This window comes from Acomys minous (assembly GCF_964271855.1).
Source record: "Acomys minous genome assembly, chromosome: 11".
In the NCBI taxonomy this organism is placed as follows: Eukaryota; Metazoa; Chordata; class Mammalia; order Rodentia; family Muridae; genus Acomys; species Acomys minous.
In genome coordinates, this window is record NC_140492.1 from 106101567 (window position 1) to 106127223 (window position 25657).

The following is a 25657-nucleotide window of genomic DNA, read 5'->3' on the forward strand; positions in this document are numbered from 1 at the left end:
TTGAACATTAGGCCCCTGACTGGTGATACGATTTGAGTAGCTATGGACCCTTTAGGAGATGTAGTCTTGGAGGAGAAAGTCTATTACTGGATACGGGCTTTGAGAATTTTGGCCTTGCTCCATTTTCAGTTTGCCTGAAGATGTGATCTCTCTGCTCCCTGCTCTGACTGTCTGCTGCCATGCCTTCTCCTTCAAACCATAATCTTCTGTAAGTTGATTTTGGTCATGATGTTTTACCACAGCAGCAAAACAAAACTAACACAGGCGGCATGTCTCAACCCTTCGTCCTATCTTCTGGCTTTTGCACAGTTCTTGTCATCTTTTCCATAGTGTTTGCTAAGCATTCAAGGAGGTGGCATAAATGTCTCATTTAGGGCTGAGCCCTTTGATAGTCACTTATTCTCAGCATCTTGGACATCCATGAGTCTCTGCACTCACTGTAAAGAAACACTTCTCTGAGAATAGTTTTCATTTATGGGTATAAACATGTATTTATAAGGCAGTTGATGCTATGTCAATTTAGTTAGCATGCTCAAGCCTTAACCCTCCTGAAGCATGGGTCGTTAACTATAACAACCAGGCATGGGTATTCTCCAATGAAACAGACCTCAAATCCAATCAGAGAGTAGATGGTTATCCTCAAAACAATTAGGCCACTATTGCACAGGTTGGTAGGTCTTGCTTAGGGTGTTGCGGGTTTTGTTAATAGGATTCAGAGCTGAATCAGACCTTCCAAATGGTAAGTTACCGTGAATTTTCTAGAGGAAATGACTTTATACTATTTGAAGACATTCTGTTTCTTTCTCTGGGCACCAAATAGGAACATTTGTCCACTCATTAGGCAAATGTCATCTTTGTGGTTCGCTGCCCAATTTTTTTTTCATGTACATGGAATCACTCGGTTTTGCAAAGAGTTTTCACTTTGGAAATCAGGAAAGGTTTCAGAAGAAAGAAGGACACGGATTGAGGCTAGAAGAATGAACCGAGAATCTTCCATCACAGAGTGGACAGAAGCCTGGGCTGGGCGGTCAGACCCAGGGAGACTTGGAGCATCCTGGGGATGAAGCCGAAATGACTGGTGAGAGCTTTGGATAGGGCTAGAGTGATGCTTCTTTACTGGGGACAGGGGCTCCCAGGGGACATTTGTCAACATCTAGAGACATTTTTTTTTGCCAAATATGGGGGCAGTGCTGATGGCATTTGACACAGTCAGCAATACAGGCCAGAATCCTGCAATTCACCGGGCAGTCCATGCAATAAAACTTTAGTCAAACTTTTCTAGTCTTGCCAACACCAAGGAATCCTGGTAAGGGTTGAAGGGACAGAAATGGTAAACAAGTAAATTGAGGCCAGATTCTGAAAGGCCAGGCTCAGAGCTTTGATATCTCTCTGTGAATGTCAGAATCTAGACTCAATAAGAAAACAGCAGAATAATCTACAGTGAGCTGAGCCTGAGGTCAGGGAGATTCGTTAGGAAACCCACAGGGTCGGTCTGTTCATGTGGGAGTCAGGGTTTGTTCTTCGATTGGTTAGCATCTCTTATGATCCCATACCTCTGCTACCTGTGCAGGTCACTGGGGTATAAAGATGAATAAAATAGACCCAGTCCCCACCTTTGGGGCTTTACAGACTGAGTGCAGAAAAAGGAAAACAAGCATCCAAAGAATCCCACAGGCACACATGCTCACTCTGGCAGGTACTAAGGGGTCACAGAAGGATCTGCCAATCACTGGTGATGATAAGAAGAAGAAGAACTAACCAAGGAAGGTTTCAAGAAGAGAGGTTTAAGGTGAACGGTCCAGGCAAAAGGTCTGTTGAGTCTTCACTGAGCAAAAAGATGAGCCATTTAAAGATAAATTAGGGGGAAGGCAGAATATACAGGACTTCATATATTCATTAGAGATTACCTCCCGGGTCTAGGTATTGCACCTGTAACAGTGGCCAAAGCAATATACAGAAGGATTGAGGAAGGAGAAACTGAAGCCCCAGGATTGTAGCATCAGACCTGTGAAAGATAACTGTGTGCCCGATGTGGTCCCGAGACCCCACAGTCATACAGTGACAGCTGTGTGATGGACAAGCATTTATCCACTGAGGCTCAACTACTTCCAACCTGTTATTTCTAGCTAGACAAGCCCGTAGGGGAGAAGGCTGACTCTGTTTTATAAGAGCAGCTGCTATGGTCACAGGGCGGTTGAGTGGCCTTCCCCAGGATGCTTAGCTGGCTAGTGGTATAGACAAAACTGGTTTCAAGCGACCAGCCCCCCACCCACCCCCAGCCCTGAGCATGTGAGAGAAGAAAGACAGAGTCCCATTTTCCAGTTCTCCACTTCAGTGCCTAAACTGAGGCAGCCCACGGGGTTCTCTGGACAGTATACCCTGGACTAAGTGGATCTGGAAGCAATCCAGTTCCCCCTTTGCCTCAACCTAGGCTCTTGAGATCATAACAGGAAAAACGAAGCCACCAGGAGAAGACAAAACAGAGGCATGGAATTTCATGGGTGACAGGACACAGAGAGCCTGCTGGTCCCTCCCAAGAGACTGAAATCACAAGACAGCCGTGTGGGTCAGTGATGCCCCAAGGGGTACAATCTTCCTGGATATGTGGCCTCTTGTTTTGGGCTTATAGATGCATGTCTCTCTCTCTCTCTCTCTCTCTCTCTATATATATATATATATATATATATATATATATATATATATATATCCATATGTATATGTATATATATATATATATCCATATGTATATGTATATGTTCATGTATATCCTCTCAGAGTTCGAACTACGATGTTTATCAGTTGGCAAAGTCCATGCCCCCAAAAGAGGCAGTTCCTCTTCTAGTGGACAAATACCATGTATTCTCTCACAAGTCTGTTTCACATCCAACACTTGGGAGCAAAACAAAAACATGTTTACATCCTCTATAGGCTGTCCAGTGCTGAGCGTGGAAATGAATGGGTCCTCCAAAAGAGCGCTATTGCAGTGAGTGTGGTTTGTGTCCCCTGGACGTAGAGAGGCGGCAGAGATAGGTTTCTGACTCAGAAACACAAGGTGACCGAGCTGGGAGAAACGCTTTTGCTGGAGGCGGGAAATACTGAAGTCTCAAAGCACTGAGAATGAGGACAGATTGTAAACGGTTGGGGAGGGGGAAGCTCCCAGAAAGATTGGCTTCTGGAACCCTCTGAAGAAACCTAGGGGAGAAACACTGCCCACAGAGAGTTGCTGGAAGTGGAAAGCCCAGGAAGGAAACCAGCAAAGAACCCACAGAAGCATACCACGTACATGCGCCGCTGTAGGCCCTGACCTTGCCCCATACTCTCACAGGCTGCAGTTTATGTACTTTTCCACACAGTTCTCCCTCCTCTTAGATCCTGCAAGGGCCAGAAGAGTCACAAGAAGGCGAGTAACAGAGAAGATAGAACAAGGAGGCGAGACCTTGTCGCTGCAGGATTCTAAGGCCCAGCTGGCTCCAGTTCTGTGAATAGGCACAAATGTGAGTGTGCATTTGTATGGATCTGGACGTATGTGCATGCATGCTTGTGAGTGGTTGTGTACCTACAGCGGTGTGCGTGGTGTGGGTGTGGGCTTGTGAGACTCAAGCAGGAATGATGATTTAAACCTAAATCTCTTTGAATGGTGAAGCTGAGCTGGGACAGCAAAGCCACGTGCATGTCACACCACCATTCAGGTGTGTGGAAGGAAAGAGCAGGCAACGCTATAGACTTCAAAGGCCAGCACCTATGCCTTCTCAAGTCTGCTTCAGCCTCCTGTACCGAGAGAGAGGTGCTGGGCCACAGCTTGATTCTGAAGCTATACCTTGCTTGGGTACAGTGGCAGCAACAAGAAAGGAACCATCAATGTCAACCAGGCCTGAATCCTGGGACACACAGTAGTAGGCTCTCTGGGTGCCGGGCACAACCAGGGCTGCACTCTTCACATAGAAAATTCCCAGTTTCATAACCAAGACTCAGCGCCTGCACCACCCCTCCGCCCGGCAAGGAGGCCTTCACCACAGGCTCTGCTCACGCTTCCCTCATCCCTGTGGTGATGTTGCCCTGCTTTCTCTTGCTAGTGACATTAGTGGGCACGAGCCTTCTAGGCCACCGACGTTTTCCCCCAAGGAAGCTGAGTGTGGTGGTTTGAATAGGCATAGCTCCCAGACACTCATGTTTTTGAGTGCTTGGCCCCTCGAGAGTGCTACTGTGGAGGGGTGTGGCCTTGTTGGAGGGAGTGCATCACTAAGGGATGGGCTTTGAGGTCTCAAATGCCCAAGCCCAGGCTCAGTGGCTCACAGGCCTTTCCTGCTGCCTGAGGGTCCAGATGTAGGACTCTCAGCTCCTTCCCCTGCACCACCGTGTCTGCCTGCACGCTGCCATGCTTCCCGCCATGCTGACAATGGACTAAGCCCCTGAAACTGTAAGCCAGCCCTACTGCAATGTCTTCCCTTATAAGGGTTTCTATGGTCATGGTGATGGTGTCTCTTCATAGCAATAGAAACTCTAACTAAGAAGCTGAACCTTCACAAATGAGTTCATTGCCTTGGGGCAGAGAAATTGTTGCCACCTGTCTTTCCTGAGCCTGTCCCTTCTGGGTGCTTCAAGAACAAGTGCCTGGGGCTATTTTGTCCCCACAGTCGGAATGGACCCAGCTGAATGCTCAGGGGACAGTCAGCCAGGGTAGAAAGTCTATAGGCCATAGTCACATGATGCAGAGGACTTGGTCTAGGAAGTGAAGGACACAGAACAAGGGCCCAAAACTACAGCTCTGGCAGGCCCAGACCTGCATCCGATGTCGTGCTCTGAGAGCCAAAGCCAGGCTCTTATTAAGACCTGCAGTGTACTGTGGAGAGCAGATCTCACATATCCGAACCTAGATCCTTCCTCCTTACATCTCTTTAAGTGAGAGAAGCATGCGAAACTCACAAGCAGGGTATAAGTAAGAAACAGGACGGCAACGGCTAAGACCAGGGCAGGCGCGTAAAAGGTTTTCGCTGAGTGTTGTTAGCTTAAACATAAACCCAAGAGGCATATTTCCTCAACAACCAACTTTGTGCCTGCTTGCCTACTGGCTTGTTATGCTTATGGCTCCCCTCCAAAGGCCGTGTGTGGGAGTCAGGAAAGAGCCCCTGGCCAGGTGTAAGGTGTCAGGGCACACTGCTGACAGCCCAGTCTCCCAAAGGTCCATAGTTAAAATTAGACCTCCCACATTCACTGACAGTCTTTTTTTTTTTTTCAATTCAGTGATCATTCTCCACAATGGTGACTTAAGGGAGGAAAGTCAAAGAGACTGTCTTTTTTCAAGGTCACAGATTCTGATGTCCCCAATGCCAAGACATTCACTCCCACTGCTCAGAGAGGGCACACTGTCATTTCTTTCTCTGGGTGGCCTCTCTTGAGTTCCACTGGAAAGTGGAAGGCACGCCCCTTCCTTCATCCAACGCATTGACTGTGCCATTGTGAAGTAGATGTTTCTAGGGCCCCCGAGAAGACCCCAGTATCCTCTTGTTATTTATTGATTTAATTAGTTTAGCCTTCATTGCTTCTAAGAACTATCTGACGACCTAGCAATTCATTTCATGTCCCGGTCTCCTGAGGCCTGTAATGGTTGCCTCTTAGAAAGATTTCATGCGAAGGTCTGGTTCCACCTGCTACTCCCACAATCACGGCCTCTGAGTCAGATATGGGTTTTGACACCATGGCTGTGTTTAAATAAATGTCCTCCGGGTTTTCTATACCTGTAAACCAGGGAGGTGCTGCCAAAGAGGAATTGCAAGGCCATAAAGATGAGAATTTAGGTCAGAGGAGAAAGAAGTTCACCTTGGTGCTGGCTTGTCCTCCCAAGCTCAGCTGGAGGTAATAGAACTGCGCTTCTTACCACATTTCAGCGACAGGCCAATTCCTTATCACAGGTCTGTTCATGTGGGAGGTATAAAACCTTGGGTTCCCCAACTAGCAGACCTCCTTCCCACTGTGTTTCCCCTGGTAGAGAAGCAGGCTTGGGAGCTGAGCCGGAGCAGCACATCCCTGGGTGCCGCAGTGTGTAGCTGCCCTGCATGGCTGCACGCTCTGGATGGTCAATGTCCTTCCCCAAATCCAGCAGTCCCCACTGTGATAATAGGAAGGTGTGGAGCCTTCAGAAAGTCACTAGGACACGAGGCCTCCTCCCTCAGAAATAGATTAGATGCCTTGTAAAACAAATTTGACCCAGGCAGCCTCTTAGCCACTCCGGCATCTGTCACCTGAGGATGTGACACTCTTCCCTCTAAAGCCGAGACCTTCGCTATCACCAGACAACAAGTGTGTGTGATCTTGGGCTTCCTCACCTCCAAGTGAGATAAACTTCTGGATTCTATAAGGTATTCAGTGCTAGGGTTTCTGACCAAAGTGGAAAGCAAGTGTGGTTCTCCGGGGCCCAACAGTGGTTGGAGTGTGTGACAGACAACCCTTCAGAGGCTCAGGAGCACCATGGCAAGCCTATAAGCCACTCCAGAGAAACACAACTGACAGGAAGCTCCCTTCAACCCACTAACCTACACATCCCATCCCAACTAAGCCAGTGCAAAGGTCATCACTATCCCAGACACCATCTTAGAGAAAAAACAACTTAAGAGCTACCATGGATAGTCACAGCAAACCTCTGCTAGCAACCTGGGTGACACCCAGTTATACTGTGCCCTGATTAGACCTTGCTCAGCAATCCATGGTAAACAAGGAAGTTATATATAGGCTCCAACTGCAGAGGACAGAGAACCATCAGAAACAAGGCTGAAGGTGGGGCACTTTCAAAGCCAGCCCCTCAGAGATCTGAGTAAAGGCAGCCCCTTTAAAGACTTCTTGCATATCCAGTAAGCCACCTGAATCCATAGATGTAATACATTATTATTAAAATAAGTTTTGCTTTTTTTTTTGTCTATGCATGTATGAATGTTTGCATGTGTGCAGGGGTCACATGTGTACAGGTGTGCATCATGTGTGTGCACATGCGTGTACAAGCCTGAGCGTGACTTCAGAAGTCGTCCTTGACTATTTTCTACTGTATCCTTTGAAGCAGAACCGCTCAGTTGAATCAAGTGCTCACAGATACAGCTAGCTAGCCATCATGTTCAGGAGATCCCCTCCCCCCTCCCCTCCCCCCTCCCCTCCCCCCTCCCCTCCTCCATCCCCTCCCCCTTTCACCCCCTCCCCCCCCCCCCGCCCCCAGCCAGCATATCTGCTTCCTAAGTGCTGTACTTATCCTAGTCACACTGTTATCTATGTGAATACTGAAGGACCCAACTTCCGTCTTCACGTTTACAAAGCAAATGCTTTGTCCACTGAACCATCTCCCCAGCCCCAGGGGAAGAAGACGCAAAGCCACAGAGTTGGGAGAAAAGAGATGGTCTTGCTCACGCGTCACCCACAACTTCAAACATTTCATCTATGCCAACTGTTTCCAATGATTCCCTTTCTCAGTGCCCTCTGAGCACTGCCTCCCAGGCCTCAGAGGGCAAAGGGGATACGGTCCACGTTTGCGTTCTACCACGGTGCCAGAGGAACCATTTCTTCCTGTGGTGCCTTTTTACACTTGTTCTGATTGTGAGAGAGAGACAAAGGAAGAAGGGCAAAATATACAGTTGTATGGCTCAAACCTCAGCTCCCGCTTTTCCTCTTCAGTCAGCCCATTTAAGATTCAAGAATGGCAGTAAGCTTAGAGACACAGGACCCAGAGGTGAGGTTAATAAAAAGTGCCTAAGGTATTATAAATAAATAAATAAATTTAGTTTATTATAACAAATAGAAATAAATAAATAAATAAGTAAATAAATAAATAAATACAAAGCTCCTGAAAGGCTTGCAGCACCGGAAGAATGAGACGATGACCCAGCTGAAAAGACTGTAGATTTGGTAGAGACAGACTCCTTTAAACCTCAAACACAAGGCTCAAAAGATGGTCGGAGACTTACCATAAAATTCCAAGTGCAGTGTCTGCCCTAACATGCCTTAGCACAGTTGTGGGTCCCAGAGACCATGAGGTTCAGATAGTAAGGATGGCATTGCAGACTTGAAGAGCTCTGGTGGAAAAGGTCAGAAGACTTTCATCCCATCCTCGCTGGCGCAGCTGTCTGACCGTTTCTGGCCTGGCTGCAACCCAGATGGAACACAAATCCCAGAGAACCTTCAGGAAGATGCCAGGAGCTGTGTTCCATCAGAGGGAGCTGGTTTGCCTAGCACGAAAAGGGAGTTGAGGCCAGAAACAGGGGTGCATCTTGATGTGTGTACTTATAGATTTAAGAGGCAACTAAATCACCCATCATTGAATGGCCATTTTTTGTCTCACTGGGCAGGTGCTCCAGTGGCCCATTCAGGAAACCCAGGACTCTGTGAGACGCTTAGAAATACAGTGGTTTGAAACAGAGCATCACCAATCCTCCCCCGCCCCCCACCCCCGTTGCAGTCTGAGGATTCCATTGACTCCTTGGATTCAATGGTAAAGAAAGAAGTCATTGCCTATAGCTCAGCTCTTTTGTATATAGTGGCCCTGTCTCAAGGGGTTACAGGTTTTCTGTAAAGAATAAAAAAGACAGCCACTTTTATTAAAGCCCTTTGTGGTCCACATCAATTTCCCTAGCCTTCTTGGCACAAGTGTCTTTCTCTCCAGTTGTGCACATTCATCTGAGAGGCCAGCAGAGGTCTCCATGTGAGTATAGGGTCTCTGGCAAGAGACTTGGAGCCAGGGGGTGGCACATGCCTCTTTAGGTGGGCTCAAGTGGATCGCCTGGAGTTAAGCAAAGTGAACTCAGAGCTGAACCAAATAATGCCAGGGCAGCCAGGAAACACAGTGACTCAGAAAGGGGGCTAAAGGGACAAAAAAAAAAAAAACAGTGTAGGCTTGAGATGTGTGACCATGTATCAAAGCTTGGGTTAAAAACAACCATTGATTAGGTTGTGTAAGAAGAGTATAAATGGGAGAAGATTCCACAGATAAAAGTGAATGATTCAGTCTTCCTCCTAGCCTTGGACCATAACCAAGCAGGTCTCTCCTCCATGGGGAAGGATGGTCTGAAAATTCTCAGGTAGCTTTCAATAGATAATCTATGATCTATAAGCATATTAAACATATAATCCTTTCACCCATTAAATGCTAATACACACACACACACACACATGATTTGCCATTTCTCCACTTAACAGCATAGCTTACGCTTTTTGACTACTACCCAATTACTTGCAATTAAATGGACTTGTATTGTTGTTATTCATCGGCTTCATTCCATTCTTTGACTCCCAGATCTAAAATATCTGAAAATTGCCAGGCCTTAGTCACTGTCCTATTGCTGGGAAGAGACACCGTGACCACTGCCACTCCTATAAAAGAAAGCATTCCATTAGGGATGGGCTAGTTTCAGAGGGTTAGTCCATTCTGGTCACAGCAGGAAGCACGGAGGCTTACAGGCAGGCAGACATGGTGCTGGAGAAGTGATAGTGCGACATCTGCATCCAAGGGCGGCAGGAGAAGAGAGAGCCCCTGGGTTGGCGTGGGCGTTTTGTTTTGTTTTGTTTTGTTTTTGTTTTTGTTTTGTTGTTGTTGTTGTTTTGAGACAGGGTTTCTCTGTGTAGCCTTGGCTGTCCTGGACTCACTTTGTAGACCAGGCTGGCCTCGATCGAACCCACAGTAATCTGCCTGTCTCTACCTCCCGAGTGTTGTGATTAAAGACACGTGCCCGGCACAGCTTGGGCTTTTAAAACATCGAAGCTTGCCCCCTGGACACAGTTCCTCCAACAAAACCATACTTACTTCAACAAGACCACACCTACTTCAACAAGACCACACCCACTTCAACAAGACCACACCTACTCTAACAAGACCACACCTACTCTAACAAGACCACACCTACTCTAACAAGACCACACCTACTCCAACAAGGACACACCTACTCCAACACAGCTCCTAATCCCTTTAAGTAGGGCCAGTCCATAGCGACAAAGCATTCAAATCCATCAGCCTATGGGGGTCATTGTTGTTTAAACCACCACATGTGCTTGCCTTCCCCCTCCCCCCTCTTTTCCAGAATCTTGTATTTACAAAATATTATTTCTAAACTGAGAAGGCACATCATACTTACCAACCACAGTTTCCACTGTCTTCACCGTTAGGTCCCAACTGAAGGAGTCAATGCTCACCACCATTTCTCTAGCTGAAATTTTTCTTAGTTAACCAAAAACTGACCTTCTAAGCATCTTTGCAAAGAGACCAGCAATGCTTCTCCTGGAGTATTTAAAGGCTTGCCACCTACTTTTTTTGTCGTTTTATTTGTAATTATGTGTATGTGCACTTGTCCCTGTGTATGTGTGCATGAGGGCCGTGTCTGTGAAAGTCGGAAAAGAGGCCGCTGGATCTAGTGGAGCTGGAGTTACATGTAGTTGTGAGTTTCCTAATGTGGGTACTGGGAACTGAACTTGGGTCCTCTCACTTGGGTCCTCTGCAGTAGCGCATGCTCTTAACTGCTGAGCCAACTCAGGCCCTCGGATGCTCCTATAGGTCTCCTATCGTGTTTGCTGGCTGTGACATTCTTAGATCCCCTACCTTGTCTGTTTTTGTGTACGATTCCAATGTGTTATTACTGTGAAGTTGAATATGGACTTGACTTTCTCCTTATATAGATGCCTTTGGGATTCTTCTTCGTCTCTGCGGACTAGGTGCTGTGCTGTGAGCTGAGGACGTGTTCTCCTTGGACATGGTACATCCTTTCATCCTATGAATCCATTCTGTAAACACTCCTGGGTAACCTGAGCCTTTCTCTCTCTCTCTCTCTCTCTCTCTCTCTCTCTCTCTCTCTCTCTCTCTCTCTCTCTCTCAGATTCTTTTCTATAGGGATAGTGTTTGGAGATGTCACAGGCCTGGCATCTCTGGGTAGTATTTCTACCTCTTTACTGCCAAACTCTTCTTCATTTCCACTTCGTTCCATCGCCTTGCCACCCTTCCTTCTTGCCTTGCCTCTGTTTTCTGCAGAGGTTATTTTCCTGTGGGTTTGTTCCCGGGTGAGCTTCTGTTTTTCCTGTGGTTTCTCCCAGCACCTTGCCAATGTCACTGAGTGGTCAGAGGCAGGGACTCCTGGGTCGTGGTTGCTAGAATGTACTTCTGGCTAAGTTATTTGACTTTGCGGCCTTCACTGTTTACGCGAGTAAAGGGAGAGCGCACACTCACCTCACAGGCTCACGTGAGGAAGGGGGAGTTAAGACAGACAACTGCTCCAAGTCGAGTCACGTTGGGCACACGTTAAGGTCTGTTTGTGAATTGACAAAGGAGCGAATAATGCTGATAATAGCTCCTTTTCCTCCGGCTTTTAATTCTCTGCTTTGAGCTCTTAGATTGAGGTGCCACATTGTTTGAATTCATTTATTATTTTTTTTAAAATAGGATCAAGGCTTTTATCTACTTGACCACATTTTTCTGATGCCTGCGGTTTTTCTTTTCTTTCTTTCTTTTTTTTTTTTTTTAACCATTTCCTTTTCTTAGCATTTCTTTCATATGTTTCTTGTAACACATTTGAATAGACCCTGGGCTGATTCCCTTTTTTGATTACCACTCCTTGCTTGATTGTTCCCTTTCAATGAGACTAACAGTCCCTGGACCAGCCTTTTGCAAGAGATAACCCTGGGCAGGGCCAGCCTGAGTTTCAGACAAGGGAACCTTCTCTGTGTGATCTTAGCACTGCGTTATTTCAGAAATCAGCAGTGTCGGATTAGGTACTGTGTGGAGTCTCTTCTCCTGATCCTCTTCAACATGTTACCCCATTCAAAGACTGTGATACTCACCCATTCTTTGATATCTGTCAGTTGCTGATATCAAATGGCAGACCAGCCCCTGCCATACGTTCCTCTCTTCCTTTTTCTCCCTCTTTCTCTCGATTCTTCTGCCTTAGCCTCCCAAGTCCTAGGATTACAAGCATATACCACCACACCCACCTAAAGTCTGTTTATTTTTTGCAGTATAACTGGAGAGCAAACCCAGGGCCTTGTGCCTCCTGAGCAAGCATCCCAGCACCGAGCGCTGTCCCCAGCTGCTGTTTCTGGGTTACATTATTTGCTCGTGGTGACTGTCTGGCTTTCTTGGTTTGTGAGAGGGCAGAGCCCTGGTGGTACCCATTCCCAGTAGTGTTCATGAGATCTCAGACCCCATGCCATAACCCCACTGATAAGTGAGGTCTCAGGGGACTTAGAAGGCAACTGAGAGTCACCCGCCACTGGTAAAGCCACCTCTCCTATAGTGTGAAGCTGATGGTGTGCTGGTTTCACCTACTCATTCGCAGGGTCTCATCCTGTGCAAGCTGAAGTAACACATTTTACTGCCTCCTTAATGGGCTTATAGACTTCACACATGCAAAGAAAAGCATCCCAGCATTAATGGAAGAGTGGAGACAAGTCAGACACCATGAGTGACTAGTAGTTCAAAACGTATGTTTCCCCTACTGACTGGTAGATCCTGAGCTGGCTACCCTTGGCATTGTCAGAACCAGAAGTTCCACTAGGCTGGGTAGCAATCAGATTAGAAATGTATAAATGTCTCCTTAATGAAAACAGAAAAGACAGGTAATTAGGGAAATGGTTCAATCAAGAAAGGGCTCACTGTGTATCCATGAGGATCTGGGGTTGATCCCTGGGGGCCCAGGCAGGAACACCAAGCATGATGGTGTTTGCTTATAATTGTAGTATTGGGGAGGAGGACAGAGATGGATCCTGGGGCTGACTCACTGGACCACTCAAAAAAAAAAAAAGTTGGCATGAACAACATTAAAGGAATGACACAGACAGTTGGCATCTAGCCACCCTCTGCCCCACCCCTGCCACCATGTCTAGCCTCACATTCATATGCACATACTGAAATATGAGACAATGGCATTTGAGCCTGCCTGGCTCTTCTCTCCTTACCCAAGCACACCAGTCAATGACCCAAGTCACCCACAGCATGTACAGAACCATTTGTGCCCAAGGTGAGGACCTGCCTTGCAAAATGCAGGAATCCACTTGCCCTACAAAAGTCGCGGGTGTGTTCCAGGAGGGCTCCCGAGGAAGAAAACCTCTGCCTCAAAGTCACTTCTTTATACACTACGTGGCTGTCAAAGAAACTGCAAACAGAGGCCCCGGAGAAGGCTGTGAAGACAGAAACCCACCTCCTCCACCTCCGTCTCCCCCGAGTCACCAGACATGAGAAGACCCATTCGAACCTGAAGGGCAAATAGAGCTTGAATGTGAATTCTCCGCTTGGTGGTTTCAAGAAATGGTCCTCGCACATCATCACTGGTTCTGAGTTCCCCAGATCTCCTAGAGTGACAGCGATCAAAACTGATTTGGGGAATTTCACCCACAAATTAAATTTACTGGCCCCCCTCCCCCAATATGAAAGCTCAGTGACTTGTCTGGCTGCCAGTGAGGAGATGGGTTTGAGGCATGACACGGAAAAGACAAATCGAAGAGGCGTTTGACCATCAGGCGTGATAGCAAAGCTGAAGCAGGGGCTGCAGATGCGGTTCAGCTGTGAGCCAGACTGGGCGGGGCTGCTCTGGGGCTTGGCAGTGCTGTTTCTAAGCAGGCTTGTGCCTTGCAAATTTGCAGACTTTCTACGTGCGTGCATGTTAGGTGCTGTGTTTTCAGGCCAGTATATGGATTTTCCCAGGCAGCCACACTGCCCATAATGTTTTTAGGAGAACTTTTGCTGACTGCTCTAGGTTGTACTCATATTTTCCTCCAGGAGAAAGCCTGCCTGGGTCCAGCCTGCTGCCAGCCTACTTGCTGCCTCTGCAGGTGCCTGCTCCCTGCTCTTTGGCAGATATTGCTTCTCTGGGTGCCAGGAGGATTTCCTAGCAGAGGCAGGTACAGAGCAGGTGGCTGGGCTCCGTGGGTAGGGCTGGGATCTGGTCTTGCCTATATACTTGCAGAGGCCACCCCACACACCCACTTTTCCAGACCATTTTGTAGTTCAGCCCACCCCTTATGGTACATGAGTGGATGTTGGATGTAAAAAGCAAAATAGCTTTTTGCTTTTTTTTTTTTTTAACTAAGCTTCATTATATATAGTCATGGGTCCCTTACTAAAAACTCAGTTTGGGTTGTGCAGCGGGCTGTCTAACTGTCCTGATGTCTCGAATGCAGGTGGTTCATGGACCACACTCTAATGAACAAACCCTAGTGGACGAGGCAATGCAAATGCTAAGATTAGATGTATCTTGGTAATGTGAAAATGAATGTACTTGTTCTTTCCCTCCCCCCATTTTTTGCTAACCACTGGCTGAGATGTAGATGTGATGGCCAAATCCAGACTAACCAGTTAGAATTCAGCAGTGGAAAACATGGTTTTACTTAGGGGCGTCTCTGGAATGTTAGGTGAGCCGGTATGTGTCATAAAGCTCCACTCAGCAAAAATAGCTTCTCCTGGTTAACTTGCTCACCCATTTTTAAGTTCATCTTAGCAAGTTCTCCTGAGGGTTGGGACTATGTAATATATTCCTTTGGGCTCCACAGTGCTAAGGCGTAGTGCATCATCAATAAATGTAATTCCGTGAGAAGTGACAGAGCATGACCCACTTAAGAGTGGCTTTGGAGACGCTTGCTTCTTGTTTGCTGTCTGGTACTGTGTGACTTTGGATAACCTGTGGGGTTTTATTTTTTTTTTTTTTGTTTCTTCATGGGTAAACATGGGATAGTAATAACACATACAAGACTGGACAGATGCATTGACCAATGGTATGCACAGTGTCTGTATATGGTAAGCATGGAAGCCCTGTCATCACTACTGCACTTGTCATGACAGTGATGACAATGGATACTCTATGGTAGGATCCAAATGGACTGTACTAACCCTGAGCATCCTTTTGGTGTTAGTGGACCTGGGCAGTGCATTGTTTATTCTGAAACAGAAGCAATGATCCAACGGTTCTAGAGGATATTTGATCTGCTTGACATTATGTATTTCTCAAAGGAACATATTTACAAGGCAGCGGCCCATTGAAAAGTATTGCACAGAGGAAAAGCATATTCCTCCAAACAGGCTCGTTGTTCCATACTTCATGGTAGGACTTATCCATGGAGCCTTTAAAAAAAAAACCTTTTTCGCTGAATGTTAATATATTATCTATGTAGGGCAATTTTATTTTTGTAAAAGAAGTGTTATTTCCTCCCATCTTCATAGTTCTTCTGACTTCCAATAGGAAGGTGCCTCCAGTTTGGCTCTGAGAAGTTGTTTTCTTCTTTCTCCCTTTGGACCTTGATGCCACACGTGCAGTCGTGGCTTTTCAGCAGACGCCAGCTATTCACACACCCAGGGCCTGGAACCGAGGCCTGAGCTGTAAATGTGGGTCACCAAAGCTCACGGCAGCTCACACCGACTGTTAAGGAACTGTAGCTTTCCTTGTTACTCTTTCAACCTTCCTGTAGGTTTGAAAACTCACAGTAGAAAGTTGGGGGTGAAAGAAGGATGGGGGGAAAGTACCGAGGAACAGGGCCTATGGTTTCTTTAGTTTAATTTTAAGCAACTATTATTCTTCATAACGTAGAAATTATGAAATCCATGCCAAATAACAGCACAGAAAAAAAAAATCAAACGATTCCTAAGGCTCCTAAGACTCCGGCTGCTGCAGGCACACAAGACACAAAGGGCTTCACAGCTGCCAACAGGCCTTTTAGGAAGCACATCTGCCAGTAAATAGCACCCATTCACCTGCCATGACCCAGGTGCCTCAGTGGCCTTTTCCAAATGGGAACTTAACCCAAGGATACAATAATGACCAGAAACATGTTTTCCACATATGGAGAAGCCATGTTAAGACTAAAGTCAACCGCAGACGATAAAGCTAAGCTCAGAGGGCCCAGTGCATGATGGGAACTACCATTTAGAGGTCAAGACCATGAGATCCAGTTGGGGGTGGGGTAATGTCACAGCAACAATTGAATTAGGCAAATAACAATTTTTAGGATTTTATTTTGGATCAGATTATCTTCATTTATAAAACACTTAAAAAGAAACCTTGGAGATGCTTTCTAGCACCGAGCTTTTTCTTGAACTACCCGCTGACAGCTGCACTTGGGTCAGACAGGCCTTAGATTTTAAAGTGAACACCTGTTCTCCTGAGAAACTTGTTCCCTGCCATATTCGCCATTTCAGTTGATGAAGCATCTCTCAGCAGCTCAAGACTGAAGCTAGGGAGTAATCGTTAGTCTATTTTGTTTTTCTTTTTGTTTTTCCTAACACACTGCATCTAAAAACAGGACACGGCTCAACTTTCTGCAACACACAGACTTTAACTGCTGGTCACCATCTCCACTGAGCCCAGCACGTCCAACCTCACATGGGCTGTCTGTACCCGGCCTCCTAATTCATCTCCCCCCTGATTTCTGCTCCTGAGCACAATGTAGCCAGCAAAGGGCTTCTCAGCTTCCTCCCAGATCATGGTCTCATTACTTTTGGAATCATGAAGGACTTTGCCATGACTCAGAAGCCCCTTTAGGTAAAGGATGTCTCTACCACTTCAGCTCCATCTTCTTCCCGCTCTGCTCACCTCATCACCCACCCTAATGTGCCATCCTGTAAGTACCCTTGCTGACATTCTACCATTGTCCACACTCCCTTCACATCGAACACGGGGCCTCATACATCTGCATGGCCAACTCCCTCATTTCCCCAGACATCTGTTCATGTCTCCTATCGGGTCTTCCTAAAATTATAATTTTCCCTTCCCCTGTGACATTTGCCACCAATGAACTGTTGGCACATCTCCCGTAGGGTTCAAGCCCTGCTCGCTGCCTTGCTCTGATCCTATATCCGAAGCTCCCTTCTCATACAATAGACCGTTTAATGAATGGACCATTCGCAACTTTCCCAATACATTTCCTTTTTTGCCTGAACTACACTGAAACTGTCCATATTGGTGAATATTTGTACCTGGTTACATACCTCTTACTAAAGCACATCAGGTTCAACGACTTTTCCTTCTATTTTTCCATCTTCTGACCATTTATTTCCCATTAAAATTTCAGCAATATTAAAAAAATTCATTTCTCCTTCATTATCTTGTACTAGGACTACAGTTGTCTCAGCTTTTATTCAGTTGATAGGTAATATTTGAAGGCCATGAAACATTCATCAACTCCAAACTACAGCTCTTATCCTCAAAGATACCAACCAGATAGAAGGTTCCAACTAGGAGTCAACTCTCTTGTAGTTTCTCCTTCCTGCTATTCCAATTTGGTCTCAGGTGGTCTTCTACCATCAGACCACTAGAGATGAGAAAGCATGCGCACAAACCAGGTTGTCTGCTGGAGTGCTGAACGAACAAACTGTCTTTCACACCTATCTTCTTCCTTTGAGGGCACAGCTTCCTTTTGTCAGTCTATTTCATTATGGGATGTGGCTGGTACTTACCTAAACTTGCATTTGCCCTTATCAATATTAGCTATACAAAACTATGAATAAGCTTACCAGAAAAGGAGAATCAATTCTGTACCATTGCACAGGTTTTATTTCTTCTAGGCAATAATTGGACATCTGATATCACCACAGATTCATCTCTTTTCACTTCTACCTGACTTTATTTCTTGACATTTGTAATCTACCTTTAAGAACAGATGTTAAGGAGCTAAAAATACTTTAAAAGGGAACGTATTCCAAGAACTGTAGATCCTCACAACAACAAAAATCCTATTTTGTTAATTCTATTTCTGGGTATGTAGCCATATCCACAGTAAGGAAAAAAAAAAACACTTTCCAAGAAATATCTCCCCAATTAAAAGTAGCATTGTGTACAGCAGCCAAGAAGTAGCCCAAATGTCCACTGGTGGATGAGTAAACAATGTGGTTCATCTTATGTGATGGGATGAAGCATAATCCCAGCACTCACACTCGGGAGGCAGAGGCAGGCTGAGTTTGATGCCAGCCTGGTCTACAAAGCAAGTCCACAACAGCCAAGGTTACACAGAGAAATGCTATCTCAAAAAACCAAAAAGAAAAAGAAAAGAAAGTGGGGACTTTCTGGCACATGCTTCAACATGGATGAACCTGGAGGACACCGTGCGAAGAGAAATAGGCCAGTTGCAAGAAAATTACTGCGTCTATTTACTTGGAGGAGGCATCCAAAACAGCTAATTTATAACAGTGGACTGTTAATCACCAGGCACTGGGGGAAGGAGTTATTTGTTCCATTATGCTGCTAAACAGTAACTTTAAAATTTGCGCTGATCTGTAGACTGAGTGGTATGTTTTGTGAGGTTTTTACAATGTACGCATATACACACTATATATTCACCTTTATGTCCAGATATTTGATAGAGGTAGTACAGTACAGATATCCATACCGAATGTATGGCATTTATCCCTTACAATGTAATTTCCTTTAAAACCACACACACACGAAAACCCTACCTTAGCATTTATTAAACATACAAACTACTTAGCATCCTAGATTACAGTCATTAGCCAGGGATGAACTATGTGGCTGAAAACAATTCAGCTACTGCCTTGCTTTTGTTCGTGAGGTCATCTGACTTATACCCGCCATCTCTACCAAGCAGACAGCAAGCTCCAGGCTCTATTTTGTTCACATTATGCATCTCTAGGGCCTAAGAAGGTACCTGGAACACAGCGTATAAACATTTGGTGGATGAATATAACTGTTACTAAATACTTGGATGCGGTAACGCCCAGTGATAAATCACCCCATGCACGTGTTGCAAGCGATATACCATAAAGGAGGCAGAATCAACTTTCAAAAAACTAATTTTAATCAAAACAAAAATTGTTGATCATTAACAAGTTTATAAAACAGTGATTTAGTTACATAAATAAATTGATATCAGTGTATCAAATCTTAATTACTTTCAACTTCATGAGCATGTTTACATGAGTGATGAAGTACAACCTTTTTTTTTTCTTTTTACCTATTATAATAAATAAAATGGAGCGCATGAAATAGTTCTTCTAAACAAAAATACCTACAAACATACCTCTACCATGTTCTCTAATGAAGGGAACAAGAGACACGGGACAACTTTTGCACCAAAACATAAAGTTGCTTTAAAAAGCACAAGGTTACAGAACCATCAGCTAAAGTAAAGACACTACACTGTAACCAAGGTTGGTATTTTAATAATATAATGAACAGTTTGGTAGTTAGATCTCCAGTTTGGTTATTTTAAAGCATTAAGACAAGGCAAGATAGAAGGCTGCTTTTGTTTGAGTAATTCTAGAGAAAATAAAATATATTAAAAAAAAAAAAAGAGAGAACTGAAAAAGTAGAACAGTCATACCTACACAACTTTCTGTCCTGCACAAAGTCAAAATACCTATGCAGAATAGATATATAATATATATAATGTTATCTGTGCACAAACGTTAGCTTATTAGCTCACTGCAAAGGCGTAATGTAGTATGTCAATTGTTTTGGAAAACATTTTGCGTTTTGTGTCAAAAGGGTATTTTAAGTTTCCTAGGCTAGGAGGCACGAACCCCAGTTCTGGCATACCGTATATTCTTAATGCTAAGGCTTGCTGCTCTGGCTGTGTATTGTCCCTCTTTAGTCGAGTGCCTGTTACAAGCATGTGTGGTGTAGTGGTTGTTGGTGTCTGTGTGTATACATATATATATGTATACAGAGGCTGTATAGATAGACATACGTATAGCATCTTCCCGCTAGACCTCAGTCCAACTACGCAGTCGGAAGGTGGCTCTGCACAGATGCCCAGCATGGAGTTCCCTGCCTGAGCCAACCCCGAAGCAAGGCGCATTTTTAGTCCTTCTGATAGGTTTTCTCTCCATTTTTTTTTTGTTTTTGTTTAAAACCAAGCTACTGCAGCTTCAAGTATTTTGCATTACATAGAATATTTTTTATAAATTAGTTAATGTTATATTTTCAATATTCAGACATATACTATAATATATATACAGTACAATAAATGCTCTCATTCTTTTTTTTTTTTAATTTTTTGGATAAATCCCTGAGAATGTATGTTGACAGTCGCTAAGTTTCCACATGCACAAGCATCGTGTGCCATGCTTCTGGACGAACAGCACTGCAAAGCCACGTGGGTCAGCCTTTTCACTATTAGTATTTCTTTTTGTTGGTTTATTAAATATGCTGAAAATGTGAAGATGAGTTACAAAGGAGTAAAGCTGAATCCATTCGAGGTACTTATCACAGGATGGAGGTGTTTTGTTTGGTTTTTAAAGCCATTTCAATTATTTTTTTTTTTTGAGGCTGTGAACGTATACAGAAAACAGGAGAGCTATGTGGACTTCTGCCACTTGACAACATATACTCAGTGTAAACCAAACCTTTTCAACCTCTCTCACACAAACCAATAAAAAAGAATTAAAAACAAAAGAAAAAGGGAAAAACTTAAAAACACACAAACTTTCACAACATGACAATTTAGTCTGCAAACGCAATATAACTATACACATATAATACCGGTGTGGCTCTGTTCTTTAAGTTAAAAAGGGTACAAAGGCAGGCTCAAGTAAAAACAAACCATCCCTCCCGCCCCACCCCACCCCCACTCATACAAGTTCTATCAACCAAACCTCTCCCGAACCAACATCATCAGTTTCTTTTTGCCTTTGTAGATTTGTTTCAGGTTGTCAATGAACTGTGTAAACTGAATGTGTCCATCATGTGCCATAAGGAAGGTCTCTCGGGCCTTGCTGAGGAACTCTATAAACTCACTATAGTGCCGAGGACTGATGTGTGTGAGCCGTGAGTGCGTTGTGTTGATATAGGCCCCAATCGTGGCATCCAAGAGTTGCCTCAAGGGGGCTTTGTCCAGTGACATGAGCTTGCCAGAGTTCCTCCTTCCATGAAGTCCCACCATGCCAGGAGTGGTCAGAGTGCATCTGCGCAAAATGTCTGACAGTACCGTTGCACACTTGACACTCTTGACCACCAGAGGTATTATAGCTGCAAGCTCATTCTTACCAAGGGAGTGACTAAGCGCACAGGCCCACAGGACGTCATTAATGGCAGGGTGTGTGTCCTGATTGTAACTCAGGTTGAGATGGGTCATGGCCAGCGTGGCCAGCTTGTAGGCCCGCATGGGGTACCCTCGGTGCTCCATGTACCGCGCTATTGTGAAGAGCTGTGTGTAGCTCATGCCGGTGGTAGCAGCATCGAGGACAATCTGGTACGCCGTCTCAAAAGCTATGTGATCCTTTTCACAGAGGGTCAGTGCAGAGAGGGCACAGTTCTGCGGGTCCTTCATGGCGCACTGCAATGCCAGGGTCCGGGCACTGCTGGCCAGCTTTTCCTGCTGGTGGCAGTCCAGGTGGAGGCGGACTATGGTGCTGTTGGACATCACAGTAGTCGCAACAATACTTGTGGCCTCAGTGGGAGTAAAGAGCGTAAACCAGCTCTGCATGATGCTGTCCAGAGCATAAACACCTGCAAGGCACGGAAACAAACCCTGTCACTACCCACAGCAAGTCTGGATACAGGTTCTGTTTGCACTTTTAGAACGATGCTCGCATTGCTAACTGTCATAGAACCAAGCTAAATCAGAAATCCAAAGGTAACGTGCCTGGGAGCAGCCTTTTAGGACAGGGTTACATACACTGTTATTCTGTGGAAGCCCAGAAGGGACACGAGTTTATAATAAAGAGGCAATCCTCTCGGTGGCTGGTATTTGCACTACACTGCTTGCCATTTCAGACAATGGTTTTTTACTAATGAATACTCGCTCACTGGGGCCTCTTGTCAGTTATGCACTATACAATTGGAGGCCAAAAAAAAGGGAAAAAAAGAAGGGCAACCTTCACACAAATAGAGACTTAATATACACAGTGTGCTATGTTTAAGCTTAAAAAACATAACAAAACTTTAAGACCTACAATTAAGAAAATATCACCCACAATCAAGAGAAAAAGTGAGCAGACATGGACCTGTAGATGACACAGGTGCTGCAAATGGCCTGTACACAAAGTCTTAAGCCACCTGTACACAGATCTCACCTACACAAAGTAGTGTCTACCCTGCTGCAGGGGCAGAGGCATGGGCAGTTCTGAAAGCCACATTACCTTTATACTGTTTCAGCAACAGAGTACTTTAATAATCTAGAGATGACTTTTATGCTGAGATCAAATTCATGCTTGCCAAAATAAAATGTTCCATACGAGTGAAAAGTTAGTCAGGGTATTTTCCAGTGTCCAGTCAGGCTCATGGCACTCAAGGCAGTGTCCTCTCAGAGAGAGGGGTGCTTCCTTTTGTGATGCCAACAGGAAGAAAGTTTAACCAGCCCACTATCGTCTGTGCTGTGTTCTTTCTGTGGCAGAACCATTTTGTTGTTGTTTGTTTGTTTGTTTGTTTTTAATCCTGCACAGGGGAAACCATGGGCTTCGAGGGCCCTATAGAGCCCAGCTGACGGACAGTCAAGAGGATTCTCAGCTGCATTTCTCACACTCTTCAAAGTCCATCCCAATCACAGAGGGAGCATCCTCTCCCTGCTACTCAGATGAAGAAAAACCTCAGAGGAATGAGGTGGCTAAAGGAACTGAGACGTTCTGCTTATTTACTGATTCTCTCCATTTAAAACAAGAGCCTGGAGCTGCCCACCGTGACAGTCTCGGATCTGGGTGTAACCGAAGGATGGAGCTTGGAGCAGAGAAGGGAAGCCTGGTGTGTGCTAGAAGGGAAGGGGTTTCTCACACTGTGAAATGAAACCCCACCATGAGGCTTTTCCTCCAAAAGTTACCTACCAACTTCAGTAGCACATGTCACCAGCCACCGCACCATCTCTCGCCGTCGCCAGTTGAGGGTTGACAGTGTCATTCGCATAACCTGTGAGAGCAGGGCGGCCAAATGTTTTAAAGATAGTTTTATGTCAATGGGGGAAAATCCAACTCATCCCACAAGGTAAACTACCAGGTAGATTTTACTGCAAGGGACCAGAAAGCACTTGAATTGGAGTTTAGATTTACATGTCTGTTTGGAACTGTCCTTGGCTTCCTCCAGCTGGTCTTGCCTGGCCTGGGAGGTAAGAAGCCCAGTCAGTACTTCAGGGGTCCGTTAGCCACATGTGGCATCCCATGAAGGGCTTCAATGTCTTTTTCTTGTGTGACTCAAATGGTGAGGTTGAAAAACTGAGCAGAGTTTGAGCCATATTCTTCCTAGCATTAGTATTCTAGGACTGAGGTTTCTTATAAATTCATTTTTTAAAAAAAGTGTGGGTAAAGATGTAGTCCACTCCTTCAATAACTGACTATGACAGTCGCCTCAGATTTAGAGAAAAAAAACCTATCTTTGGCATCACTGCTGACTTCTCCCCTTCCTACATCCTATTCTGAATTTCTAAGATGAACTTTATCCACCTCCTCATGTTCATAAAAATATCCAGTACGCTTAGTACCCTAAAGCCCTAGAGAGGGCACATGGGGTGCTTGGGTTCTAGAAAGTATGAGGCAAGGGTGAGCTTTCAGCAATCTGCCTTTACCCAGAATTCCGAAAGTGCAGAGAAATCACATTAATGTTTCTTTCTGCATCACGTCCCCAAAGATAAGGCAACTTATAACAAAATCAGCCAAATGACAATACTTTATGTTTAAAAAAATAAATTCTAAGCCATATTTAAAAGCAATTCCTGAGTCTTTGCTTACACAGCACACCTCATGTTATAGTGGCACATGAATTTTCCACTGCATTAAACATCATTAATACATCACTGAGAGGAAGGATCGATAACTTAGAAAACAAGTCGATAATCTAATCAGGGCAGTCTAATTCCTATGCTTTGGGTAGGATCTAACTCCTTTTTAATGAACAAGAACACAAATGTTAGCACAGATTTCATGAAGGAAGTCAAACAGGCTTTGGTTCCTGTTTTAACAGTATTCCGTGCATGAACTGTAAGGAAGAGGACATCACCTGTGTGATGGGCTCCAAATGTCCCTGCTGCTGCGTTCTGCAGCAATCTGAAATTGGAACCAGGCTGACTGGCCCTGCCTTTGCCCAGTTTTCTTGGTGTTATAAAATGGAGATAGAACTGCCCGATGCAAACATCAGTAACAAATCATATCACCTCTGAAAAGTCAACCCTCCCTACTGCACACACCAGCTTCACTCAAATCTCTGTATTTCTCCATTTATTTGCAAGAGGAATAGGATTGTTAAAGCTATATGTCAGAAAAAAAGTGTCTTTAAACTTGAGAACACATATAAGGATTCTAACTGTGTGGTTGACATAGCCCAGACTAAAACCTGGCTGAGCTCTAAAAGATAGTGCTGCCTCAAAGTCCAATACACGCGAGCTCCAAGGAGTCACTAAACAGCTAAAATGAAAACCTTCTATGAGGGCTGAGGAGTAGCAGTCGTGCCCTAAGAAGGGCTAGTCGTACCTGCAGGCCCAGCTCCAGAGACACCTTCAAAAGAGTGATGTCTGGCAAACTGTCCATAAGAGTTGCTATTTTAAATGCATCTTGGGCAAGCTTGAAGATGTGTGATGAGGAGTGGATGTTTTTCTGGATGGATTCTAATACTGTTTCTAGCCTCCGAACATCGCCTGCAATGAACAAGGGAAAAACAAATCAGACTGAGTCAAATGTAGGCAAAGCAACGTAAGTAGAGAAAAGCCATGCAGCCACACATAGAGGCACGCACAGAGGACAGAGGGTACAAAACAAAAACCACATGTTCGTTTCCCTTGGGATGCTCATAGCTGGAACAGACGCTGTAACTACACAACCCCATAATCACTATATCTCAGCTTCACTTGGAGATCAGCCTAGAGGCCTAGACATACCCTCAATGACTACAGGTACATATGAGCGGGGACCAACCAACACAGGAGAACAAGCGGCACTCTGAGCTTCTGCTTCTGCATTATGGTGAATATTCCAAGGACAACAAATACTGTGTTCTGTTCCTAAATCTCAACAATTTAACACCATGGGGGGTGTGTGTTATACAATAGGTAATGTGACATAGGCAAATAAGGCAATGCCAAGCTAAAATGAATAGCACCCATTTGCCTTAGGAGTAAAATATGACGTTAATATCTTTAAAATTTTTTTTGATAGTAATACTATGTGGAAACTTTGATTTAGAAACAACAATAAAGAGGGTTTTCTGAAGGCAAAGGAAAGACAGTGTAAACCAATAAAGGGATGAGGGCTTCGGACATCACACTACCTTTGGCTGCAGTTAGCATGGTGGACGCCAGCTCACACTGCTGGGACTCAATATGGCTCAAAGTGAACCAACGAGGGTATCGGTTGGGCACGACTGACGCAATGTGGTGGGGGCGGGAGAGGTCTCCTGTCGGAGCAGTCGATTCCAATACTAGTAACCTGCAATGAGAAGGTGAGTAAGAGCCAGCCACTGAGGCGCAGTTTGTCCCCTGCCCTGGCTACAGTGACTGGCCAGAGGTGGCCAGCATCGGGGGAGGACGCTTATGGAGATGGATGCTGTTTGGGGCTTGAGTTCCCAGCTCACTTCCTTTTGTTCCTCAGCAGCGCTGAGAAAACTGCATGGCATTCAGGGAAATCCAGACACAAGAATTATGAAACAAGATCTCCATGTATTTTTTTAAAATCTTATTACTCATTACAAAAAAAGAATAAAATGGATATTTAAGGCTGAGACTGCAACAGGCAGGGGCAGATAAAAATCTTGCTAAAACATAAAGGGAAGGAAAACAATGGCCTCCT

At 45.0% G+C, this 25657-nt stretch overlaps 1 protein-coding gene across 1 annotated transcript in view; it reads right to left on the reverse strand.

The window, feature by feature from the left end:
* Positions 1–18727: 18727 nt before the first annotated feature.
* ZSWIM6 (zinc finger SWIM-type containing 6) overlaps positions 18728–25657 on the reverse strand; it is a 167771-nt gene continuing 160841 nt past the window's right edge. Inside the window, exons 11-14 of the mRNA XM_084802585.1 lie at positions 25140–25297; positions 24347–24510; positions 22712–22793; positions 18728–21401 (exon numbers count right to left, since the gene is read on the reverse strand). Coding sequence (XP_084658711.1) covers positions 20539–21401; positions 22712–22793; positions 24347–24510; positions 25140–25297 — 1267 coding nt within the window. The 3' untranslated portion in view covers positions 18728–20538. The remainder of the gene's footprint in view (positions 21402–22711; positions 22794–24346; positions 24511–25139; positions 25298–25657) is intronic.